We start from the raw sequence: 26,495 nt of genomic DNA, 5'->3' as shown, positions 1-26,495 counted from the left end.
GAATTACACTTACTCACTGTCACTCTCCAATTAATGTTTGAGACATTTTTGTAAATAGATTTGCCTTAGGTAAAAGGACTCCTGCCTTAATCTGGACTCCATATAACTTAAAGACATAAACTGTTATATTGAACTTCCAGCTGCCTAAGGCAGTATAACTGCAGATCAAATCCCTGCACACAAATGAGGATGGCTTCCCTGTTGAGTCGGGTTTATCTAAACGTTTCTTTCTATTGCCATCTCAAGGAGATTTTTCTTGCCACCGTTATCCTCAGCTTGCTCATCGGGGACAATCTGATTGTTTTGATTTATACACACATTTTATACACATTTTCATAATCTTCTTTTGATTGTGTAAAGCTGCTTGACCGTTGTTAAAAGTGCTGTACAAATACATTTTAACTGAATTGAATTAAACTACCACTTATCCTGTACAGTGTTGCAGGAACCCTAAAGCCTATCCCAGGAGACTCGGCCACCCTGGATGGGGTACCAATCCATCCCAGTTCACACACTCAAACTGACTCACACACACCATTTGGATAGCATAATTTGCATGTTATTGGGCTGTGGGAGGAAACTGGAGGAAACCCACAAGCACTGGAGGAACATGCACTCAGAAAGAAAGGCTTAAATTGGACAGTGCTTTCAATTTACCTGTAACTGCTGTTTCTTTATTAACTTCTCTTTCTCCTGAATTGTGGCATAAAGCTGGGCACTGAGCGAGCTGTTCATTTCTATTGTTTTCTGAATCTCCAGCTTCATTGTCTCCATTTCTTCTTTGCCCTGGCATTCCATTCTGTCACTTTCTTTCTCACTCTTCTTGCATAAAACATTTTTCTCCTCCAGCTATAGAAACAGCATAAAGTTAGTTTACAGAAGATAAACAACTGTGAGTAACTATGAGTTAAAGTTACCTGTGTCTGTAGTTCCTCTACTCTATGTTGCCAATGCTCATTAATGTCTCTAATCTCCTTTTCTCTCTCTTTTTGTAGCTCTGCGACATGATCAGAGAAATGCTTCTCAAACTGCAGCCTAAACAGACAGATGGTATGTGTTAAAAATAATGCTTATATTTATAATTATCTTTTGAGCCTGTAAAATGTAAGTCCCAATGGTTAATGCAATATTGTTTAAACTCCATGAATCAAAGCTGAAAGATTGATCACAGATTGATTGCTCAATTTTTCAGTACATTTGTACATTTGCAAATACACTGAGGCAAAAAAAAAATCACTGACCAAACTTACTTAGTGGTCTGACTGCATATGAATTAGGGATGTACACCCAATCTGCCATAATATTACAAGATGAAGATATAACACTGATCATCTGATTACAGTGGCAAATGTCAAGGAGTGGCATGTATGGTCAGGCATTAACCAATAAACAGTTACCATAACTGTTGAAAGCAGGAAATTAGAGCAAGCCACAGGACCTTGTTTCTTCTATACAACATTAAGTGGATGTGGACATTTCTATTCAAAGACCACACAGGTGCTTGTATAGTACCTAATTTTCAAATTAGACTACTGCAACTTGCTCCTGGTGTCAGACCCCTATAGTGATATCCTCATAGCAACACAGTGTAACCCAGTTTCTCCCATTCATTTTTGCAGCACCTCTCAAGCTCCATCAGGTTGGATGGGAAGCGTCGGTGCAGAGCCATTTTAAGATCTCTCCAGAGATGTTCAATCAGATTCAAGTCTGGGCTCTGGCTGGGCCACTTAGGCCCATTTACAGAGTTGTCCTAAAGTCACTCCTTTGATATCCTGGCTGTGAGGGTCGTTAGGGTCGTTGTCCAGCTGAAAGATGAACCGTCGCCCCAGTCTGAGGTCAAGAGCACAGGTTTTCACATGTCTCCCAGTTCCTGGTGCTGAAAAGCATCCCCTCAGCATGATGCTGCCACCACCATGCTTCACTGTAGGGATGGTATTGGCCTAGTGATAAGAGGTGCCTGGTTTCCTCCAAACGTGACACCTGGCATTCACACCAAAGAGTTCAATCTTTGTCTCATCAGACCAGAGAATTTTGTTTCTCATGGTCTGAGAGTCTTTCAGGTGTCTTTTGGCAAACTCCAGATGGGCTGCCATGAGCCTTTTACTAAGGAGTGGCTTCCTTCTGACCACTCTACCATATAGGCCTAATTGGTGGATTGCTGCAAAAATGGTTGTGCTTCTGGAAGGTTCTCTGACAGAGAGACCATCGGGTTCTTGGTCACCTTCCTGACTAAGGCCCTTCTACCCCGATCGCTCAGTTTAGATGGCCGGCCAGCTCTAGGAAGAGTCCTGATGGTTTCGAACTTCTTCCACTTACAGATGATGGAGGCCACTGTGCTCATTGGGACCTTTAAAGCAGGAGAAATTTTTCTGTAATCTTCCCCTGATTTGTGCCTCGAGACAATCCTGTCTCAGAGGTCTACAGACAATTCCTTTGACTTCATGCTTGGTTTGTGCTCTGACATAAACTGTCAACTGGGGGACCTTATACAGTATATACAGGTGTGTGCCTTTCCAAATCATGTCCAATCAACTGAAGTTACCACAGGTGGACTCCAATTAAGCTGCAGAAACATCTTGGATCATGATCAGGGAAACAGGATGCGCCTAAGCTCAATTTTAAGCTTCATGGCAAAGGCTGTGAATACTCATGTACATGTGCTTTCTCAATTTTTTTATTTTTAATAAATTTGCAAAAATCTAAAGTAAACTTTTTTCATGTTGTCATTATGGGGTGTTGTGTTTGGAATTCTGAGGAAAAAAAATGAATATAATCAATTTTAGAATAAGGCTGTGACATAACAAAATTGATGCGCTGTGAACACTTTCCAGATGCACTATATTTCTAAGAGACAGAGCAGTATGATAGCTGTGTGGTCCCTTGGTGTTTATGCTTATTTAGTATTGTTTGTACAGATGAACATGGTACCTTCAGGTATTTAAAAATTGCTCCCAAAGATGAACCAGACTTGCGGAGGTTCGCATTTATTTCTGAAGTGTTGGCTGATTTCTTTCGATTTTTCCAGTTCAAGTTAATAAAGTCTGTTACTAGGTTATGCCTAGTGTGTGCTGATACATGGTTGTAATGCCTTCATTGTGGCCAGGTAGGCACAGACATTTTACAGAAACAAATGTGTGAGTTTCTTTGAGATTTAAGATTTCTTTACTTCCTAGACCTGGTTTAAAAAAAAAGAACACTGTGCTATTTCGCCAACAAGCTGCAAATCACTGAGTCCTAATCTGCACACACCATGCCAAAGTACATACTGTACATATATGTTATCTGGGCTAAAACATTAATTCTAGCTGAGGCAACACTGCCACCACCATGCTTTACTGTGGATATGGTGATCTTTGTCTTATAAGCTGTTTTTTGCCAAACATTTTATACCTAAAAGAATATACTCTAATATCATCAGACAATAACACATGGTTTTAGGTGAGTTTTAATTTTCAACCAGAGATATTTTATATTTACTGCATCTTGTAGAGTTTAACAACAATCTGAAATGGCTGTTATGGTAAATGCTCTTTTTTGCCTAATGACCACATACATACCTTATTTTCTCCTCCACACTGTGATTTGACTGCTGTAGTACCTTTTTCTCATGTTTAAGAGTGGATATTTCCATTTGCAGTTGTTCCTTCTCCATAGCAAACTCAACCTGGAAGTTACATTATCAGGGATTAAAAAGTGGTATTTTTATCTTATTCTGTTATCTTTGCTGATATCTGAGCAGTGTACATATTTTTAAATGTTGGTGTGTGTAAATACCTGCATTTGCTCTATAGTATGCTGTGTGTTTTTCAATTCTTCATTTAGTCTCTCACACTCAGACTTGCACAGAGGCTCCAGGCTGGTGATTTCCTTCTCATTTTCGGCCTTTTTTTCCCTTTTCCATTCACATTCTCTTTCCTCCTCATTTCTTCTGTAAATTTCTTTTTCCTTTTCCAGAACCTGTATCATTTCCTCCAGTTTACGTATCTGCAGAGGAAACATATATTGTGCACATTATATGGTTTAGGTGAATGTATAACTAAAAAAATTAATATATATTTATTAATATTATATAAATATATATAGTTACTATAATATATACATAATGTGATATATTCATATATTCATAACGTATATATTATAGTAACTATATATATTTATATAATATTAATAAATATATATAATTTTTTTAAGTTACTATAATATATATATATATATATATTATGTGGTATATATATATATATATATATATATATATATATATATATATATATATATACACACACTACCATTCAAAAGTTTGGGGTCACTTTCTAACTCCATGATCGTTCCTGATTTTTATTTCTTTCTACATTGTAAAGGAATGCTGAAGGCATCGAAAAAATGCATGAATCTCCTTTGAACAGTTAATGGTGAGATGTGTCTGCTACTTCTGCTCTGTAAAGACTTCATAACGCCTCTAATCTGAAGTGCTGTTAATTGGTCATTTTTCAGGCTGATAATTCTAAATGAACTTCTCGTCTGCGGCAGAGGTAGGTTTTGGTCTCGCCCTCCTGGGATGGCCTTCATGAGAGCCAGTTTCATGTGTCTTAAAATAACAACTAACTGTTGTTTTTGTTACATAATTACCTAATTCCATATGTGTTATTTTTTTTTTGTTACTATAAAAGATCAAATCGGCCTTAAAAATTTAAAGTTCAGCACCCAGCCCTAATTTTAAATGACATTCTCTCTATATTTTTTAATAGCTACCATGCTGGTTATTACTTTAAAAGTAAGTTGTTAATTACTTTAGGTTTAAAGAGAGCAATGACAATAATAACAGTCAAAATATATTGCCTTATAAATTGAAAAACTGTTTTAAATGTCAGCACGTATAATTACATAGTATTTACCATCAGAGAAAGATTTACTGTTTTTTGCATGGCACCTCTACATCAACATAATGATTAAAAATGATCTGAATTAGAAAAAAAAAATTCAGGAGACAATTTATTGGCGTGCATCAGGGGAAAAAAAAATAGATAATGTTACAAAAATGACAGGAGTTGGGTTAATAATCCTCCAACACATTAAACCCTGAAATGCTAAATCTAAACCACCAATTTTGTGGAAGAAATGTGTTCATCTCTATTTAAAAAAATCATGAATAGAGATACTTGGAAAAGTTGCATATTAAAAAAAGAACAGTAGTAATCACAGCTATGCTTTACAATTAAAGTAAGAGCATCTCCACACAAACACAAGGCAGAAACTGACAAATGATTAAACAGCTGTGGGACCATAAGAAAACCATGTTAGTCAGGCTTATTAAAAAACTGGCTTCAATTTTGCAAAATTTTGAAATTGGAGCAAGGGAAAAAAAGTCATGTGACGCGTCCAGATTAACACCATTTCAGAACAATTGTTGTGTTAGGATAAAAAATAGAACATTTAAAACGGAGCACCCTTCATGTTTTATCCACTGTATGAGTACATTCATGCCACTCTTGAGGCGGTTTGTGAGAGTGGTTTTGGAAACACAAGGAATGATTTTCACACATTAACTGGCCACAACAGTGCTCTAACCTTAACTCATTTAAAAATCTTTGGAATGTGCCTAAGAAGATTTTATGAAGTGATGTAAATTTCCTGTCATCAATAAAAAAATCTTGGCCAAAAATGAATGCAATCTGATTTCTGTTGATTCCCATCCATATAACAATTGCATATAATTTTTTTTGTATGGCGTTTTCTTCACAAAGTTGTCCTTACCTTTGTACTAGACAGCTCTAGTTGTTCATGTAGTTCCCCTCTCTCTATCTCCAGGCCATGTCTCTCTTCCTCTGCAGTCTTTCTCAATTCCTCTGCCTGTTATGGGACATACGGGACACAAATTCTGAGCAGCAAGTAACTTAGAGGAATGTTAACAGCCTATAGAATTAAGGGGTTTCACACTATAAATCGGCAGAAAATGTAAGTTATATGCTTTGTGCTTAACAGCCAGGGAAGGTTTACTTTGAAACAAATGGAGTATTATACCTGTTTGTTTGTTTCCCCGCCAAGTAGTCAAGTCACACCCGTGATCCCACATGGATGGATTATAAAAGTTATCCAATATGCAATGCTTGTACTTTTTCCTATTCCTGTCCTGTCAAAGAATTGCTGACAGCTTCAAGATGCTAAACATCTACCTTTTGTTTTTTGATGATTCTATTATTAGCCATAGAGGTCTCAAAACTGTTTCTGGCATGGTTTTAAAAGAACAGCTGTTATGTAGACATGGCTGTGGAGGCCTCTAGTAAAAATAACTAAATTAAAATGATGCCATTACGACCATGACTGAAAGGGACAGAAGGCTTGGTTACTCAGCCCCCTGGAACAGGAATTCTGCCCTACTATTTTGAAAGAGGAGTTTGAAAAGGAGTTGGCGCCAGGAATGCGACAAATGCGAGAGCTCTTACATAGCAGGACTGCAGGTGTAGAATTCACATAAAGAATTTAAGAGCATATTACAGCTACCTTATGAAGAATCAGACCCTGGTGAAAGTGTACTTTCAGTGGCCTGCTTCTTACTCTCTAATTATTGGTGAGTGGTGGAGATGAGTGCCTAACCAAACTGAATTGTTTAACAGGCACAGCTGATCAAATTCCTAATAGATTTCGAAGTATAGTCGCCCATGTAAGCGTCATGGGCAATTTCATTAATCACTCAAGATGCAAAATTAAATGTGCATTCAAATGTAAACCGATTTGAGTGAATGCATAAGTTTGAGATGAATGTCTCCGGCAAACATGACAGTTATCTAACCAGTGCCTGCTACATTTGCTCCTGAGTATTCATGAGGTAATGCCCATTACTGCAGAAGTGGTTACAAAGGTTATGAAATTGTAATCAATTTATTAACCGCAGAGTACTCTGTTGAGTACATATTAGGCCTGTGATACTCTTAGGGGAGACTCCAGCATACTGACAGCATACCAACACCTTGTGGGTACTGTATATATGCAGCATCTAGGCCCAAGTCACATAAAAATGAATATATTGGAGCTGTACGTGCATATATTGGAGCTGTGGTATTTGTATCTTTCTAGGTCAAACCGAAAAATGTACTGCACATTGTCGCATAGTCTGTATAACCGTCTGATGGTTAATAACCTGGTCAAAATTTGTCTTAAAGGGGTCTCCAACCTAGATGAAAAAAGTTCCCACAGCAACTTGTAATGCGAAAGTAGTTATAAAAATTTTTTGCCCAAAAACAGCTGTTTTTTTTTTTTTTTTTTGCTGGACACCCCTACATCAACATAATTAACAAATAACAATATTCTGCTAGTTCCTAAGGAAGCACACCCAACATTTAGTGAGCAGAAAAAATGACTACACATCTGGTTAAAACCTGATCCCTTTACCCTATGATGGAGTTGTTCCATTCTGATGGGAGTGGTCCTGTTCGATATGAACAAGTAAATTTTTGAACACTATTTTTTGTACACTATATTATATGGCCAAATGTTTGCAAACACCTGACCACAACCATAGTATGTCCTTTCTGAACATCTCATTGTCTGTTTAGTTCCTCTTTGTTATTATAACAACCTCTCTTCTTCTAAAAAGGCTACTACTAGGTTTTGTAACATGGCTATGCTAATTTTCCCATTCAAACATAAAACATCAGATGACCATAAATTTTAACTAGATTTTGCAGCATGGCTATGCTGATTTTTCTATTGAACTATAAACATGCAAATGGGGCCACTGTGTTGTACAGTGGGTATGGAAAATAATCACCTCACACTTTTTAAAATAATCACATTTTTCTGAATTGCAACCTGAAATGAAGACGTTTTTGTTTTATCCAGCGGTATTTACTTTGCTTTACTTTACTCATTGTTTGCTTCAGTTGCACTACCAGGGACTGAAATGCTCCAGGGAAGCTATTTTTTCGCTGAGGTGCTCACAGTTAAAAGTTAATTGTGTGCCACTGAGAAGGTGATTAGCTTCACCTGATTAGGTTTACAAGTCATTTTTAAGGGTGTAAGCATATTTTAATTAAATATATTTGTGTATGCAGCAATGTAACAATATGATAATATTAATCAACATAATATTAATCTTAGTGAAATAATGTAGATGTTAGGTGAGAAAAGCAGACAGGGAGTATGACAGGTCATAAAACATAGCAGTAAGGGGATGGTGAGAGTGACCCAGATAAGACAAGATGAGGTGCCAGGTGTCGGACTTGGCAGAGACTCGAGCACACTAATGAAGGAACAAAAACAAATGTTATATACACGTACACATGTCTATATAGGAATATAGACAAATATCCAAAAGACACACGATCAGTTTAAGAATACTGAGTTTAATAAAAGTAGACTAGCATGTGCATCTACCAAATAAAGAGATGCTTATACAGTACATGGTCTGTCTCTTGAGAACTGTAGGATAAACCAGGAACAACCAACAGATAGAAAAAACCAAGGGCAAAGCAGGTAGGATAGAAAAATCCTGGAAAAACCAACAAAAAAACCAAGGACAGAAGAAATAATCAGGTGACAGACACCAGATAAGCACCAGGCACTAGAAACCAGATAAAAAGAGAGGCATGAAGGGAACGGGTAACCAAGCAATGGGGGAGAGGGGCTAACGAGGTGTATGGGGAACTAGGTAATAAATTGTACACTGAAACTAAACTTGAAAAGAATCAGGGGAATCTCCCTGCGAGACAGTATGTGTGTGCGTAGATGGCCATGTGGAAGACTGGATGGGCAAATAAGGAATAGAGAAAATCAAAGACACAGAGCTAGTTTTATGAATAAAATATTTTAACAAGAGTAAACACAGAATAAAAATGTGTATCTACATGGTAATAATATAAAATACAAATTATAAAAGCTTAAAATACAAAACATAAGGGGCCAGGATAAAAGCATCAACAGAAATAAAATTCCTCAGAAGAAACACGATCTGGACTGCCCTGGCTGTCCGAATCATCCAAAGGAATGAAGTCATCAATAGAGAAATCGCAGTTGGCTATAAAATAGAATAAAATGTATAAAAACATTGAATTGGTTAAAATAAGGCAAATAAGTAAAATAGTGCAAAGGAGATGCTTACCTATGGCTGGTCTCTTGAGAAATGAAGAACAAACCAAAGAAAAACAAAGAAAAAAGCCTTGAAAACAAGTGCCACCCCTATATTTTTATAAAAAGATACAAAAAGTGTAAAGATAATGGAAAATAATTATTAACGAAAATGAATTATAATGGAAAAAATTATAAGCGCAGGGAGTCAGATAACGAGGTGCAATTATAATGGAAAATTAATTGATAGAAACTGGATTATAATGGAATAAAAATTTGCTATGGTCAACAGATGAATGTACAGGGGAGGAGACTGGAGAATGCTTTTTACTGTGAAGTCAGTCTGGACTTGGCACTGCTTTGGTTCTGATCCAAAGCAAGGCTAGGCCAGCTCATCTGGGTTCTTATTGCTGCAATAAAAGCCTGACCTACTTCAACCAGCTCTGCGTGGCATCTGAAATCTTCTTTAATTCTCTTTGTAAGTAATTTGTTAAATGTTTGATATTTTAAACTGAAGGCAACTTCAACAGGTGGTTATCTCCCACAAGGGGCCAGTGATTCTTTTATAACTCAGTGATTCTGTTTTTTTTTTTCATATTCTTTTCTATCATGTTGATGTTATATTTTTCACTTGGATGTTAAAATGTGTACTGAGGAAATAAGGCTGGACAAAACAAAAACTGAGACTGTCTTCATTTCAGGCCACAAAGTAATAAATTAATAAGTAATAAGTAATAAGTTAAAAGGAAGTGATTCTTTTGTATACACACTGTAAAGCAGAGGCCAAAAGTTTTGAATATAACACAAATATTAATTTTCCCAAAGTCTGCTGTCTTTCATGTTACTATGGTATACTGAAGTATAATTACAAGTATCTGTGTCAAAGGCTTTTATTGACAATTACATAAAGTTTATGCACCCTTGACCCTTTTTGACACTCTCACTCTCTCAGGACTCAAAAAACTCACAACTCCTGACTGATGTCAATTCTTGCCTAATCAATGCTTGTAGAGAATTTGTTTGTCCACCCACCTCTTCAGAAGATCTCAATGGGATTAAGGTCTGGGGAGTTTCCTGGCCCTGGATTTCGATATTTTGTTCCCCGAGCTACTTAGTTATCACTTTTGCCTTGTGGCAAGATGCTCCAACATGCTGGAAAAGTTATTATTTATCAACAAACTGTTCTTGGATGGTTGGGTGAAGTTCTTTATTCATAGCTGTGTTTTTAGGCAAAATTGTGAGTAAGCCCACCTCTTTTGGCTGAGACACAAGCCCACACATGAATGGTCTCAGGACAACCCCACACATGAACAATCAGTCCAATCCCTGTACCTTCTGCAGAATACCAGGCTATGCCTAATGTTTTATTCTGGAGAGAAATGGGTTCTTTGCTCCCCTTCTCGACATTAGGCCATCCTCCAAAAATCTTTGCCTTACTGTGCGTGCAGATGCACTCATACAGTACCTGCCTTCTGCTATTCCTGAGCAGGCTCTGCTTTGGTGAGGTCACCGACCCCAAAGCTGAATCGACTTTATGACAGGGTCCTGCCGCTTGCTGGACTTTCATGGGCACCCTGGAGGTGATGGGGTTGGGGAGCGGAATTAAGTTTATTTTTTTGGCAAATTCATCTAATCACTCTACATAATATTCTGGAGTATATCCAAAATGCCATCATAATAACTGAGACAGCAATTAATATTTGTGTCATTTTCAAAACAGAGCTGTATATGCTCTGGCCTTCACAGATACAGTACACCTACCCATACACCTACACTAACCATCCCGTCTTTATTAGACTTTCTCTATACCTGCACATTCATGCAATTTATCCTCTACACATCTAGAGGATTTCAGAAACTGCTGTATTTTTACATACAACAGGCTCTAAAGTTTACACAAAAACAAACAGAAAACAAACAAACACTGAATGAGTGACAGTTGTGTGGGTGGAACCACCTCGTTAATAAGACAATTCAGAGCTAAACGGACATATAGTTCAAGCTGACAGAAAACGATATAGTAAGCCATAAAACCACTTTTTACAAATGTGCAGGTTTACAGATGTCCTATTAAAGTAGACAGCTTTCTCTACCACCGTCAGTAAAACAGCACCTGAGGGAACACTATGGCATGTTATAAAAGAACAAAATTACATTTCTCTACCACAGTTCCAGAAACAAGAATGTAAAATCTATTCCATGGTGCATTAAATCAGTTCTGGAAGCTTATGTTAACTTAAGCACTGATGGTACCTTTTATGCTGCTTTTCCCCCGTTACTTTCCGTGCAGGAGATTGAAAACACTACCACATTTTTTCCATTCACTTGAAATGATGTTAAGAAAAAGTCTTACACATGTTCAGTTTTAAAGATTTGCACCTAGTATACCAACATGGCAGGTGCCCAAGTATGCCTACTGTGACTACGATGTCATAACTCTTGACTCCACGGGTGAAGTTGTTACCTGTTTTCTCTCGTTCTCCAGTGAGGCTTGCACTTGGCGCAACTCACTTGCATGTTTACAGATCAATTCTTCCAACGCTTTCCTTAGTTTCTCCTTAAGACGGGCCTTTTCTTCCTCCATATGTTTCTGTATTTTCCTCTTTTCCTCCTCCAACTCCTGCTTGTCATTTGTTCGTTCTTTCTCCACCTCTTGATGTAGGCGCTGTATCTCCTCAGCATGAGCACGCTGCAGCTCCAAGCGCATGGAAGACAAGGCATCTGCATGCTAAAACATACACCAGCACTGCTGTAAGTAGTATATACAGTACATCCAATCGTACAGTAAGTACAGTGGTTTGCAAAAGTATTTGGTCTCCTTGAACTTTTCCACATTTTGTCACATTACAGCCACAAACATGAATCAATTTTATTGGAATTCCACGTAAAAGACCAATACAAAGTGGTGTACACGTGAGAAGTGGAAAGAAAACCATACATGTCCCAAACATTTTTTACAAATAAATAACTGAAAAGTGGAGTGTGCATAATTGTTCAGCCCCCTGAGTCAATACTTTGTAGAACCACCTTTTGTTGCAATTACAGCTGCCAGTCTTTTAGGGTATGTCTCTACCAGCTTTGCACATCTAGAGACTGAAATCCTTGCCCATTCTTCTTTGCAAAACAGCTCCAGCACAGTCAGATTAGATGGACAGCGTTTGTGAACAGCAGTTTTCAGATCTTGCCACAATTCTCGATTGGATTTAGATCTGCACTTTGATTGGGCCATTCTAACACATGGATATGTTTTGTTTTAAACCATTTCATTGTTGCCCTGGCTTTATGTTTAGGGTCGTTGTCCTGCTGGAAGGTGAACCTCCACCCCAGTCTCAAGTCTTTTGCAGACTTCAAGAGGTTATCTTCCAAGATTGCCCTGTATTTGGCTCCATCCATATTCCCATCAACTCTGACCAGCTTTCCTGTCCCTGCTGAAGAGAAGCACTCCCAGAGCATGATGCTGCCACCACCATATTCGACAGTGGAGATGGTGTGTTCAGAGTGATGTGGAGTGTTAGTTTTTCCGCCACACATAACATTTTGCATTTTGGCCAAAAAGTTCCATTTTGGTCTTATCTGACCAGAACACCTTCTTCCACATGTTTGCTGTGTCCCTCCATGGCTTGTGGCAAACTGCAAACGGGACTTCTTATGGTTTTCTGTTAACAATGGCTTTCTTCTTGCTACTCTTCCATAAAGGCCAACTTTGTGCAGTGCACGACTAATAGTTGTCCTATGAACAGATTCCCCCACCTGAGCTGTAGATCTCTGCAGCTCATCCAGAGTCACCATGGGCCTCTTGGCTGCATTTCTGATCAGCGCTCTCCTTGTTCGGCCTGTGAGTTTAGGTAGACGGCCTTGTCTTGGTAGGTTTACAGTTGTGCCATACTCCTTCAATTTCTGAATGATCGCTTGAACAGTGCTCCGTGGGATGTTTAAGGCTTTGGAAATCTTTTTGTAGCCTAAGCCTGCTTTAAATTTCTCAATAACTTTATCCCTGACCTGTCTGGTGTGTTCTTTGGACTTCATGGTGTTGCTGCTCCCAATATTCTCTTAGATAACCTGTGAGGCCGTCACAGAGCAGCTGTATTTGTACTGACATTAGATTAGACACAGGTGCACTCTATTTAGTCATTAGTACTCATCAGGCAATGTCTATGGGCAACTGACTGCACTCAGACCAAAGGGGGCTGAATAATTACGCACACCCCACTTTGCAGTTATTTATTTGTAAAAAAGTTTTGGAATCATGTATGATTTTCATTCCACTTCTCACGTGTACACCACTTTGTATTGGTCTTTCACTTAGAATTCCAATAAAATTGATTCATGTTTGTGGCTGTAATGTGACAAAATGTGGAAAAGTTCAAGGGGGCCGAATACTTTTGCAAGCCACTGTACCTATGATATATGGGTTTGCTTATTTCACAGACAAGTTCACAATTAAAAACCTGTTTAATAGACATGTTACTCTATAGATATGTATATGAGCATTGTGGGTAAACAATAAACAAATGCAGTTTCTCACTGCCTTACACTGACTTGAAAAAAAAGGCACACTTCATTTGATTTCATTTGATTTAATTTATGTGTAGCTTTGATTACAGTGCACATTATGGTGGCTGGGTCATTTTTGAAAATTTATTCCTCATGCTCCCAGAACTGCTCTTTCACAATGTGAGTCCTGGAATATGCCCAAACCATCAGGGTAGACAACTCCATAGGTGTGATAACCTGGTTATTCAGTACATTCAGGTCGTCAGCTGACTTCCTTTTATGCCACATAGCGTTGCTGAGTCTAGACCTGAGCTACAGAAGCAACCCCAGTTCATAACACTGCCTCCAGAGGCTTGTACAGTGGACACCATGCATGATGGATGCATCGCTTCATGTGCTTCCCTTCTTACCCTGACACACACATTGCTCTGCAATAAACTTATAAAATAAGTTTATACTTTAACCTACTCCTTTTTAAACAGATGTAATGAATTTTAAATGTAAGAATGATGATGTAAGTAAAGAATATGATTGATATACATTTTAAAAGAAATAAAAATTATGAATGAATTAATCAATCAATCAATAGGGTCAATTTGGACTCATCGTAACACATGACCCTTTTCCATTACTTGTGATCTAGTAGATTGAAACCTTGTTTCTGATTAGCCTCTCTAAACAGTGCTTTTTTGCCATAGTTGTTTTCTTTGCTTGATGCGGCCCAATAACTTGACCCTTATAAAATGGTGACTTTTTTGATAAAGCAGTGTACATGTAATTAAAAAAATAATCTTCCAGTGACTTTATGTACTTTGTTTTTTTTTGTTGTTCACATTCCTGTGAGTTGCAGTGCACCTCTGCCAGTTGTTTATTTCCATCTGCTGCCACTCCTAATCAGCTCCACCTCTCTCTAATCAACCCGCCTCTCTGCTCTACATATTACATAGGCACAGTTCACCCTTCCCAGGTTGTCTCTACGCATTGTGATGGAGTTCTCAGTCTGTTCTTGAATTTGCCTGAAAATCTGACTGATTGTTATCGACGTGCTCTGAGCCTGCTCCTAACTGATCTGTCTGCCTGTTCCTCTCAGCTAAATTTCCTGAAGTGAAGTGATATTTGGACTGTTTGTCTGTCCTGTTTCTCTTGTTAAATTTAGTTCTGTTTCTGTTCCACTCCTCATTTTATCATATTTTTGTTTCCAAAGAGCCAGGCTTTCCAGGCCTCCTGGCGAACGTTTTAGGTTTTTAGTTTTGGAAAGTTTTGGCTCTCATTCTTATTCCAGTCACTGTACCTGAGCAGTTTCAGAGGGATGTTTTTTGTTTGTAAACCACACAGTGACCTATGAATCATTCAAGCATAAAACCATGTAACATACGGCATGAACCGGTGAGACACAGGTACAGATGATGACAGATGATCAGTCCGATGATTAGTATACTGGTGATGCTGCGGCATTTGTTACATAATCAACCAATTTTAAAATAATATATTTAGGCACTTTTTATTCTGTCACAGTAATATTTGTTCCCATTTCCTTTAATTTAATATAAAGAACTGAGAGGTGGCTCCAGGACTTTTGCACGGTACTGTATGTCGACCAGATTTAAGATTTAAGTCTCCAGATCTCAACCTCATAGAAAATCTTTGGAGGGAGCTAAAAGTCTGTGTTGCCCAGCGACAGCCCCAAAGCATCACTGCTCTAGAGGAGATCTGCATGGAGGAATGAGCCAAAATACCAGCACCAGTGTGTGAAAACCTTGTAAAGACTTAAAGAAAATGTTTGACATCTGTCATTGCCAACAAAGGGTATATAACAAAGTAATATTTTGTTATTGACCAATAAGAAAATTTCATCCCCCATAGTTTGGAAATAAATTATTTATTTACAAAATTGATGTGATTTTCTGGATTTTTTTTTATTTTGTCTCTCATAGTTGAGGTATACCTATGATGAAAATTACAGGCCTCTCTCATCTATTTTAAGTGGGAGAACTTGCACATTGGTAGCTCACTAAATACTTTTGTGCCCCACTATATATAAACTGTATATATAAAAATCAGCTAAAGCAAACACAGCTGTCACATTATCCTGGAAATCATATCTTTAGCATCACATCTAACACTATCAACAGGATACAGTAAGCAATGTGTCCAATATGTGCTTCACTTGTGTCCAAACCCAGGGGATGTTTGAACACCAAATCAACATGATCATGGAAATAAGTATTCTGGTTTAAAATCACTGTTAAAACTGTAGGACCAGGTGCCATTTTACTGTATCCACACCAGAACTTATGCTTTTGTGGCTGAATTTGAACATTTTGGACATGTAGGCAGTTTCCTCTGTGTGAGCATGATTACCTGTTTAAGCATTCGAGCATGGTCATTAGACCGGCCGCTGTTTTGAAGTTCCAGTTCTTTGTTCCTGATGTTGAGACGACTCAGTTGAGACCTCAGATCCTCCACTTCAGCAGATACCCGTACTTGAGAGGAGCTTTGGTTTAACAGTTCTTCTAAACAGTAATGAAGACATCTCAGTATTTTCAATCACAAAAAGAGAGACACAAAAAGACACAAAAAGACACAAAAAGAGAGACACAAAAAGACACTTCTTAGGATAGGAATTTACAAACCTTTTTGGTCAGTGACCCCATTTTAAGGGCCTTAAAGTCTTACCCAACTTTTTTTGTTTTCTAATAGGCAGGTTCATGTTTAGCATTTTAATATGCAGTGCAGCTCAATTTCTTTTAAATATTTAATTTCAAATTCAGGGCTATGGGGTAGGGTGAAGAAAAACATCCAAACATATAAATATTGTTTAGCATTTTGCAAAAACACATTTGAAGTCTCCCAAAAGCATGTGGGAAAATGTGTTATGGTCTGATGAAGCCAAAGCTGAACTTTTTTGGGCATAGTTCCAAAAGTTATATTTGGCGCAAGAACAAAACTGCACATGACCAAATAGTAGCATCCTGCTTTGGGGCTGTTTTTCTTCATCTGGACCTGGGGCCTTAGAAAAGGTGGAGGGAATTATGAACAGTTCCAAATATCAGTCAATGTTGGCACAAAACCTTCAGGCTTCTGCTAGAAAGATTAAGATGAAGAGAAACTGATCATTTAGCAAGACCACGACCCAAAGCATCCATCCAAATCAACAAAATTTCCTGGCTTCACCAGAAAAAGATATAAGTTTTGGTATTGCTCATCCAGAGCCCAGACCTGAATCGGATTGAAAATCTCTGGGGTGATCTGAAGAGGGCCGTGCATAGGAGATGCCCTCGCAATCAGATTTAGAATGTTTTTTGCAAAGAGTGGGCAAGTCAAGTTGTGCCACGCTGTTAGGCTCCTACCGAAAAAGATTGAGTGCTGTAATAAAATCAGAAGGTGCTTCCCGCCACTAAATGATTTCAGTTTATTTTTTAATTGAGTTGTACAGGTTATAGGTCACAATAAAGGTGGAAAAGATTTTGTAGGGATTTATCTTGGTTAGAGCATTTTAACAAGTGTTTTTATATCCTCTGTATATTTCTTTAACTCTGCTCCTGATCATTTTGCAAGACTCTCTTGCAAAACAACAAGCATTACATCCATCAGAAAAAGGTCAACACTAAATACATCCAGTCTGTGGGTAGCATTACCAATATAACTTCTCTCGATTCTTTAAAAAAAATTATAATAAATTAAACATGCTCTAAACAATCAGTTTTACACAGAACAACCTACAAGTTCCTAAACAATGTGGCCTTACCGTGGCACATGAGGTATAAGGATCCATTCGCATTAAAAGCCACATTGTTCAGCTCCAGGTTTTGACCAGGTTTGGAGTAGTATGTCATTACAGTTCGCATTCATCATAACAAGTGGGTTTTATCTGACTGAAATGATGTTGCATAATGGTATGATATGGTAATTTTTGTATCATCTAGGAATTTTGCTCTAGAGGACAGCAAGCAGTTAGTTGGCTATGTTCGATGAGGTCCAGAAAAGTGAAAGAAGGACAAGATGCCTTGCTTTAGCTGTTTAACCAGCTATGGCTAGCACTGCTATGAAATCCCTGTGCTGCCAGTGGTTAATGATGATAGCAGAGACATGTTGCACGAATTCCTATCAGGCTGCTAGAAATAACAGAACCTCTGTTGATAATAATTAATTCCTCACTCTGCATTGGGTATGTTTTAAAATCTTTTAAATTAGCAGTTATTAAACTGATAATTAGGAAAACCTGACCTTGACCCCTGTCAGCTGAATAATTATAGGCCAATATCAAACCTCCCCTTTATCTCTAATATTCTGGAAAAGATAGTAGCTAAGCTCATATCTACATAAAAATAGCATACATGAACTGTATCAGTCAGAATTTAGACCTCATCACAGCACAGAGGCAGCACTCGTTAAAGTAGTAAATGCCCTCCTATTGGCCTCTGATTGGGGTTGTGTAACTATGGTTGTATTACTCGACCTCAGTGCAGCTTTTGACACCATTGATCATATTCTTTCTCTTTACAAATTAGAAAATGTAGTTTTAATTAAGGGTACAGCCCTCTCCTGGCTCAAACCCTATTTGACCGATCATTATCGGTATCTAGCTCTCTGGTGGAGTTTGGTGTTCCACAGGGTTCAGTTTTAGGTCCACTGCCTTTTCCCCTTACATGCATCCTCTGGGCAACATAATCCGTAAGCATGGTATTAGTTTTTATTGTTATGCTGATGATACATAGTTATATGTCACAGAAAAACCAAATGAGAAAAAACAGCTTACTTAAGTTAAGCAATGTGTGCAGGACATAAGAGATTGGATGCTAATTAACTTCCTTCTGCTTACAGTAATCCTGATAAGACAGAAATTCTAGTCATAGGACCGCATGCAGCTACTGTAGAAGCAAGATTTTATATCACACTGTAACTTTAGATGGCCTTTCTGTTCCATCAACAGTAAAATACCTCGGTGTGATTATAGATTCCAGCCTTTCATTTGAAGCTCATGTAGATAATATTACCAGGATAGCATTCTTTTACCTCAGAAATATTGCCAAGATAAGAAATATATTGTCGCTAAACGATGCAGGAAAACTAGTTCATGCTTTTCTTACCTCTAGGTTGGACTATTGTAATGCCTTACTGTCTGGTTGTTCAGCTAGATGCATAAATAAGCTTCAGCTAGTCCAGAATGCAGCAGCGAGAGTTCTCACTAGAACCAGAAGATACGAGCACATCACCCCTATCTTATCTTCACTTTATTGGCTCCCTGTAAAATTTCGCATTGATTTTAAAATACTACTTTCGACATATAAAGCATTAAATGGTCTCGTGCCGCAGTATCTGAGTGAACTGCTAGTGTCTTACAATCAGGATTGGAATTTCCTACAAGTCTACCTGAGCCTCCAATAACTACCTAAATAAAATTGAATTAAATTGAATAGAAATTCTTGTCATATTTCGAACAATTAAATAGAATATCAAAACCCTTCTTTTTAAATGGTAAATGACCCACACCCTTCCAGAGAGTAAATGATGGAGAGAGGCTGCAGTTGCCCAAGTATTCTCCTTCTTCTCTTTCTTATTCTTGCTCAACTTGCTCAAGCCCCTTCAGTTGCCACGCTGTCACAACAAATGAAAATTCACCAAATAATCTTCATTTATATTTAACATATGCGTAAATGATTCACATGGGTAACATGTTTTGGGAACAGATATATGTGGAGATGAGAAGTGCCTACAGGGTGGATACAGACTAGTTCACTGCAGTGCTGATAAGATTTTTTTTTTCAATATGTTTCAATATTTGCATTTATTAGCTTTGTGGTTGCAATGCAAATAGATAATAACAGAATAAAATGTTTTAAATGATAACTAAAAATCTAAAAGTAAAAAAAGAGAATTACACCCACTCTCAAATTATTTATCAACTTTTACTCTTAAATTATTTATTATTTATCAATGTTATCAACTTAAAAATATAATTTAGGTTTACAGTTCAGATTGATAATATTTAGTGTGAATCATTACCTCAATTATTTACAGTGGATAGAAGGATGTTTTTTTCCAGTGTAGCTTAATTTGAATTTTTTTTAACAAGGCTTGTTATTTATCATTGCAGTTTATAAATATAGTATATAAATTGTATGCATAATGTTCAATAAGTGGATTTTTTAAGTTGACGTTTTAGGATTAAAATCATGGAGTTAAGACTGTGGTTAGTTCTTGCCTAACTCATCCACTAATATTGGGAACAGATAGGCCAAAGCTTGCAGCCTTAATGAGTGAAATGCTCGCGGATGGTACTGCATTAGGAATAGATGGGGTACAGAATGGGCTGCATTGGCTGGGGAGGAGGGCATCATCTCTGTGTCAGGGAAACACTGAGGGTGACATGGGGATCCCCTCCTCCACTCATGGGAGATTTTCCGTGTGGAGCAGTCATTGACCACACCTCTTGTCTCACACACCAAGTAGTGCCCTTGATTAGGGGTTAGGGAGGGATTTGTGATTTAACATTGCATTAGAGGACAGGTATCTTTTTAGCATGTAGTATAAAAGTAATGTACATAATACTAGGAATCAAATACATACAAAAACTACTGGTAAAAATAGTGAACATAAATACAACAATAATCATTTATACAGAAATGTTATGCATGTTTATGGCCAGTACAACAGAACATGGATGTTGCTTTTAACTGTTTACCTGATTTGTTTTGAAGTTCATTTTCTTGCAGTAATAATCGTTCCTTTGCCACGGCTAGCTCCTCCTCGGCTTTCCTAGTTATTCTTTCTGCCTCTGCAACTCGATGATGGCAATTTTCCAGCTGCTCTTCTAGATCCTGATGGAATATGAGAGAAAATAGTACACTTGGTGCCTTTTAGTCAGTAACATATATAATCATGTCCATAAGTATTTGGACAGTCTGCTTTGCTTCTGTACACCACCACATTTAATTTAAAAAATAAGCAAGCAAGGTATAATTGGGTCAGGGGTAGTTGGGTCAGGTAATGGGGTCAGGTCAGAGGTAGCTCAGTGGTTAAGGCATTAGACTATGGCTCAGAAGGTCACAGATTCAAATTCCATGACCATTAAGTTGTCCCTGTTGGGCCCTTAAGCAAGGTCCTTAACCCTCAACTGCTAAGATGTATAATGAAAATAAAAATTAAGTCACTCTGGATAAGGGTGTCAGCAAAATGTCATTGAAACAAATTTTCAGTTTTATTTCAGTGAGATTTAACAAATTTGGAATTACAGACATTTCCTCCTCCATTTTACAGCCTCAGAAGTCATTTTCATTCATGTACTGTCTAAAACTGAAACCTATGGAGATCAGCTAATGCTGAGCTACCTCACTTCGGATGCTTTGCCTGAGTATTACTGCAGATGCCTTTGATTGCTGCTTGTTTGTTGGTCTTTTTGCTTTCTGCTTTGTCTTTAAAAAAGTAAGTCACCTCATTGACACCCATTTTGACCACATCTTGAAAATTCCTATGGAGAATTGCTTGAACCGTGCCTCAATAAACATACGGAGTAGCTTCGCTACTTGCTTGCCACTCAGAAGGAAACACACACGCACACACACACACATACATACATGCAAAAGGCATGACAGTGTCTGAATGAAAACATAAGAGGTCATCTGTAAAATCTTTTCACCTTGGAATATATATTCTATATTATATGAAAATCTTTTTCTTTGAATGAGTCCAATTTATGACTAATCACAATGTGACAAGTAGAAATTACAAAGTTAAGCGGGTGAACCAACTATATTTTAGTATAAACAGAGTTTTAAAGAACTTGGTGAGGCTGGCCGGATTAGCCAACAGACACACCAGCAAATTACCCAATACTTTCAGAATAACATTCCCCAATGTTCAGACACAAAATATCATCAAGAATATCTCCAGGCTTTCTCAGGCACCTTTCTCCGCATGGTTCATGCTTCATGCTGTAGTTTTGCTTTACATATGATTCAGAGCCACACTGAGGATGTTACTTTCTTTGTAATATCTCTACCATGTAAACCGGATTAGTCCTGTCAGAAAGAGAATGTCTTTGCTTTCTTTAATATCTGGCTGCATGTTGGTTCTTCATCTGAATTATCATTATCAAAAACTTGGGGCTGTATTGGCACAGGAAAAGTATAGGTTATGGAGCACACCTACTGTAGGATTGCACACAGGTAAAGTGCGTCTCTTTCCAAGTACACAGAATGTAAATACTGTTTCTACAGTGGCAAGTATATAAGTTTAATTAACTATAACTGATGATGCAATCAACTGACCTCATGAATCATGTCATGTTGGGAATATTACAATGCAGGAAGCCAAACATACACTGTATGTAGTAGGTGATAATTAGTTTGGCAGTAAGCAAAGTACTTCCATCCATTTAAATAGTTCCATCCATCCATCTAGGAATGAATGGTTATGACTATAACCTCTGTTCCCTGAAGGAGAGGAACGAGCTACAACACATATTGTATGGGATATTACGCCCTCTTGTGTCCTGGTTAAAGCCACCCATATTCACGCCGTAAAGGGAGACAAACCTGTGGTGACGTAGGTGTAGCCCTGCCTACACCTATAAACCATCGTCACAACGGTTGACCCCCAGTTCAACAGCCACTCTTCGCCGAGTGTAACTGTAAGGCGGGGCAGCAATGTGTTGAACCTCGTTCCTCTCCTTCATGGAACCAGAGGTTACATTAATAACCATTTGTTCCCTTTCAGTCAATTCACTTGGTACAACACATATTGTATGGGACATATATTCACGCCCCACCGAGCATCTACCAAAGTTAGCCAAAAGAACCCTGATAGCTACTCTACTGCATCATGGACTCCACAGAGAGGAGAGAATGAGCCACTGAGGGAGTCATTATATCAAGCCGGTAGAACTGGACAAAAGTGTGTGGTGAGGACCAACTGGCTGCTGCGCAAATATCACCCACCGACATCCCTTTAAACAGCGCCCATGATGTTGCCATAGCCCTTGTTGAATGAACTTTCACACCCTAAGCCAATGGAAGACCCTTACTGCTATAAGCTAATGAAATCGCCTCCACGATCCAATGGGAAAGCCGCTGTTTAGACAGCGCTTTACCCTTTACTGGACTGGAAAAGCGGTCAAACAGTTGATCACATAAGCGCATATTCACTGTACGGTCTATGTTTCCCTGCTCTTTGGAAGCAAAAGGAGGGGGACAAAAGCTATAAAGGTCAAAGACAGCTATAATTAGTGGAGACCACCTTGGGTACATAGGCTGCGTTCAGCCGTAGAGTAACCTTTAAACCCTTAGCAGCAAACTGCGTACAAGATGGATGCACGGACAAAGTGTGGCGATCACCCACTTATTTAGCAGACACTAAAGCAAGTGCCGTCTTATATAAAAGAATTTTCATATCTATAGACTCAACTGGCTCAAAAGGAGGACCACAGATGGCCTCAAGCACTAATAATAAATCCCAAGACGGAACAATGTGGGTCGCAGACGTCGCCTTCGTACTGCCAGCCAATGAGCCCCTGGTGACACTCTATCAAAACCAACATGACAGGCTGATATAGCTGCCAAGTATACTTTAATGGTAGAGAAGAAAAGGCCTTTTTCTAATAGTTCTTGTAGAAAAGACAAAACCTCCACCACGGAGCACCGAAATGGAAGAACATTACATTCTTAAAACCATTGCTCAAAAGCTCCCCACTTGTAAGCATATAAGCCTCTCGTAGACGAGGCCCGAGCACTTTGAATTGTCTCAATCACATTCGGGGGAAGCCCTTTAGCTATCAGATTGGACCTTTTACCAGGTAAGCGTGCAAGTTCCACAGCTCGGGACACGGGTACACTACCTCTCCCCCTGCCTGAGACAAAAGGTCCCTGATGAGAGGAAGTTTGCATGGTTCTGCAGCTAGCAGGCTGACTATCTCTGCATACCACAACTTCGCTGGCCAATGAGGGGCCACCAGGATTAAAGGCCCTGCTGGCGCACCCTCTCTGTCAGGCAGAATCAGTTCCACTGGAGGAAAAGCATACAATAGAGCTGGCCCCCATGGCATGAGTGTGCCAGTGCATCAATCCCCAGAGGGGCATTGCGATCTGACATGAAGAAGAATAATGGGCAGTGAGCATTTTCTTTGGATGCAAAAAGATCCACTCCTGCCCTGCCAAAGAGCTCCCAGATCTGAGCTACCACCCATGGGTGTAACCTCTATTCCCTCACAAGCGGGCCCGCTCTGGATAGAAGGTCCGCCCCAAGATTCAGGTGCCCTGGAATGTGAGTGGCCCTGAGTGACAGAAGATGAACACTGGACCAATAGAGATTGAGTTTTAGCAGTAAGTGACCATTGTATTTATTCCCATTTTTTACAGCCTTTGGTCATCATTCTCACATGCATTTACACACTATGGGCAATTAGCCTAATCTGCATGTCTTTGGACTGTGGGAGGAAACCGGATAAACCCACCAAGCACAGGGAGAACATATAAACTCCATGCACACAGACCCGGAGGTGGAAATCCTGGAGGTGCAAGGCGACAGTGCTAACTTTTTGTTCGCTAGCTGGCAACATATCTATATTTACAGTTGATACTGAAGGGCAACAGATTTTCTTGCATGGTACTGAACACATAAATATGACCTTACAAATTTGTGACCTTTTATTAATTGAAAATTGAAAGACTGTTGAAGCACTGCATATATGCATAAGAGGTCTGAATATATACTGTATATATATATATATATATATATATATATATATATATATATATATATATATTTTTTTTTTTTTTTTTTTTTTTTTTTTTTAATGAAAAGTCATGAAAGGGTCAGTCAGGCTGAGATTACTCATGATTGGGACACAGCTAAATGACGTCATGAAAAACTGTCCCCAGCCTGTGCTCTTATGATGATTGTGATGATGAGAGCCTCGCGTTAACCCTTGCATCCAAACACACACACATGGACTCCTGGTAATGGGAGGCACATGCATTTCACACTGGTGCACTTGGATATAAAATTTTGTGAAATGATGTCCAGAAATTTTGCAAAATGTGACTTTCTCAGTCTGGAACCCTGTTTACTGACCTGGAGACCTAACAATCTATAAAATCTTTTTTTTTTTTTTTTTTTTTTAGTAGAGTAAGCCATCATAATTCTACCACAAAAGTTACCTACAGTATAGTAAGTTTAAGTAACAAGATAAAAAATGCTGACGTGTGTGTGTGTGTGTGTCTGTCTGTCTACCTCTATTCTTTCTTGCAATTTACTGCTGTGTCTGTTGCACTCCATCAGTCTTTCCGCCTGTATTTCCAGCTCTGCCTCAGACTTCTTCAGCTTCTGTTGCAGCAGTGAGTTCTGGAATTTACAGTTTTCTTGCTCTCTCTGCTGCCACTGGCTTATGTGATCTTTAAGGCTTTGCTGTAAAGTTTTTCTTGCTGCTTCCTGCTCTTCCCTTCTTTCCTTCTCTATGACTTCCATTCGGTTCTTCCACTCTTCCTTCTCCATCTCCCACTGTTCTTCTAGTCTTTCTTTTTCCTCACCTAGTGTTTGAAGCGCATTTCTCAGTGTGAGCAGACGTTTCTCCCATTCCTGCTCCGTTTTCCTCCTTTCTTCTAAATCTCTGCACTGCTCTTCATTTTCTTTCTTCCTCTCTTCTTCTTCTCTTCTCTTAGCATCCTCTTCTTTCTTCCTGTTGTCGTCCCGTACTTGTCGTAAGAGCTGGCATTCTTCTTCTAGGGAGTTCTTTTCCTCCTGGACTTGCTGCAGTAATCTGCACTGGTTGTCTCGTTCCATCTCTAGACTGAGGTAGTTTTGACGGAGTTCTGCAGCCTCTCGGGTTAGCACCGCCATGCGCTCAGCGTGCTCTGTCTCGGCCCTGTGTTCCCGCTCCTCTACCTGAGGAACACATATAACTTAAATAAAAAAACACTTCTTCTATAATTAGGACTTGCACTTTGGCAAACCATATATTTTATTTCATGTGACATTGAAGATGTGGATATACAGTATAGATGTACATGTTTTTTTACCTCTTCTACTGTAGCCTGGAGCTCTAAGATACGGGTCCTAAGGGCAGATGTGGATTCCTCTCCTTCCTCAAACTGACTGGTGGTTGGCTGAATGTTGTCTGCTGTGTCTGTGGTAATATGCAGCAGCATTTGCAAAGTTGCTTCCTGCTCCTCATTCTTGGTATTAAGAGAATATATTACCTACAAATAAACAGAAAAAATATTTATAAAAGAAAAAACAGATACTTTGTAAATAATCAAACTAATAAACTAATCAAAATAATCATTGTTGTTTTCATCACGCAAGTCCCCCACATACGAACATTCGAGCTACAAACTTTCGAAGTTGCGGAAGTTAGATCACATGTCCAGCATACACTGTCACGTGATTGCAGCATGCACCCTCTGCAAGTGAAGTACCACACAAGCCCAGTATGTCGAAAGCAAGCGTAAAATCTGCGGGGATGAAGCTGGTACTGCTAAAAAGCGATTGGACAATTGGTGATTCTAAAGAATGCTGTACTGTAATATACTGTGTATTGCCAATTGTATTACTATTCTAGTACTGTAAACAATGTTTGTTGGACTTACAAACAAATTGGACTTACAAACGAGCTCTCAGAACAGAACTTGCCCCTATGTTGGGGACTTATGTTGGGGACCCTATGTATTTATATTTACAGTGGAACATGTAACTGTATGTATTTATATTTACAGTGGAACGTGTAACTGTACTTATTTATATTTACAGTGGAACGTGTAACTGTATTTATTTATATTTACAGTGGAACGTGTAACTGTACCTATTTATATTTACAGTGGAACGTGAAACTGTATTTATTTATATTTACAGTGAACCGTGTAACTGTATTTATTTATATTTACAGTGGAACGTGTAACTGTATTTATTTATATTTACAGTGGAACGTGTAACTGTATTTATTTATA

General features: G+C 38.5%; 1 protein-coding gene across 4 annotated transcripts in view; it reads right to left on the bottom strand.

Annotated features, from left to right (window-relative positions):
• fam184b (family with sequence similarity 184 member B) overlaps window positions 1-26,495 on the bottom strand; it is a 50,250-nt gene that overhangs the window by 14,540 nt on the left and 9,215 nt on the right. For 2 of the 4 annotated variants that reach the window (XM_053479897.1, XM_053479900.1), the window contains exons 2-11: window positions 25,569-25,748; window positions 24,784-25,434; window positions 20,240-20,375; window positions 15,916-16,067; window positions 11,525-11,788; window positions 5,752-5,847; window positions 3,775-3,984; window positions 3,558-3,664; window positions 918-1,035; window positions 658-849 (exon numbers count right to left, since the gene is read on the bottom strand). In XM_053479897.1, coding sequence (XP_053335872.1) covers window positions 658-849; window positions 918-1,035; window positions 3,558-3,664; window positions 3,775-3,984; window positions 5,752-5,847; window positions 11,525-11,788; window positions 15,916-16,067; window positions 20,240-20,375; window positions 24,784-25,434; window positions 25,569-25,748 — 2,106 coding nt within the window. The remainder of the gene's footprint in view (window positions 1-657; window positions 850-917; window positions 1,036-3,557; window positions 3,665-3,774; window positions 3,985-5,751; window positions 5,848-11,524; window positions 11,789-15,915; window positions 16,068-20,239; window positions 20,376-24,783; window positions 25,435-25,568; window positions 25,749-26,495) is intronic. The other 2 variants (XM_053479898.1, XM_053479899.1) reach the window with 2 other exon arrangements.

This window comes from Clarias gariepinus, chromosome 20 (assembly GCF_024256425.1).
Source record: "Clarias gariepinus isolate MV-2021 ecotype Netherlands chromosome 20, CGAR_prim_01v2, whole genome shotgun sequence".
Lineage (NCBI taxonomy): Eukaryota > Metazoa > Chordata > Actinopteri > Siluriformes > Clariidae > Clarias > Clarias gariepinus.
Note: the sequence above shows the minus strand (reverse complement) of the source record. Positions and strands in the feature narration are given on the sequence as shown.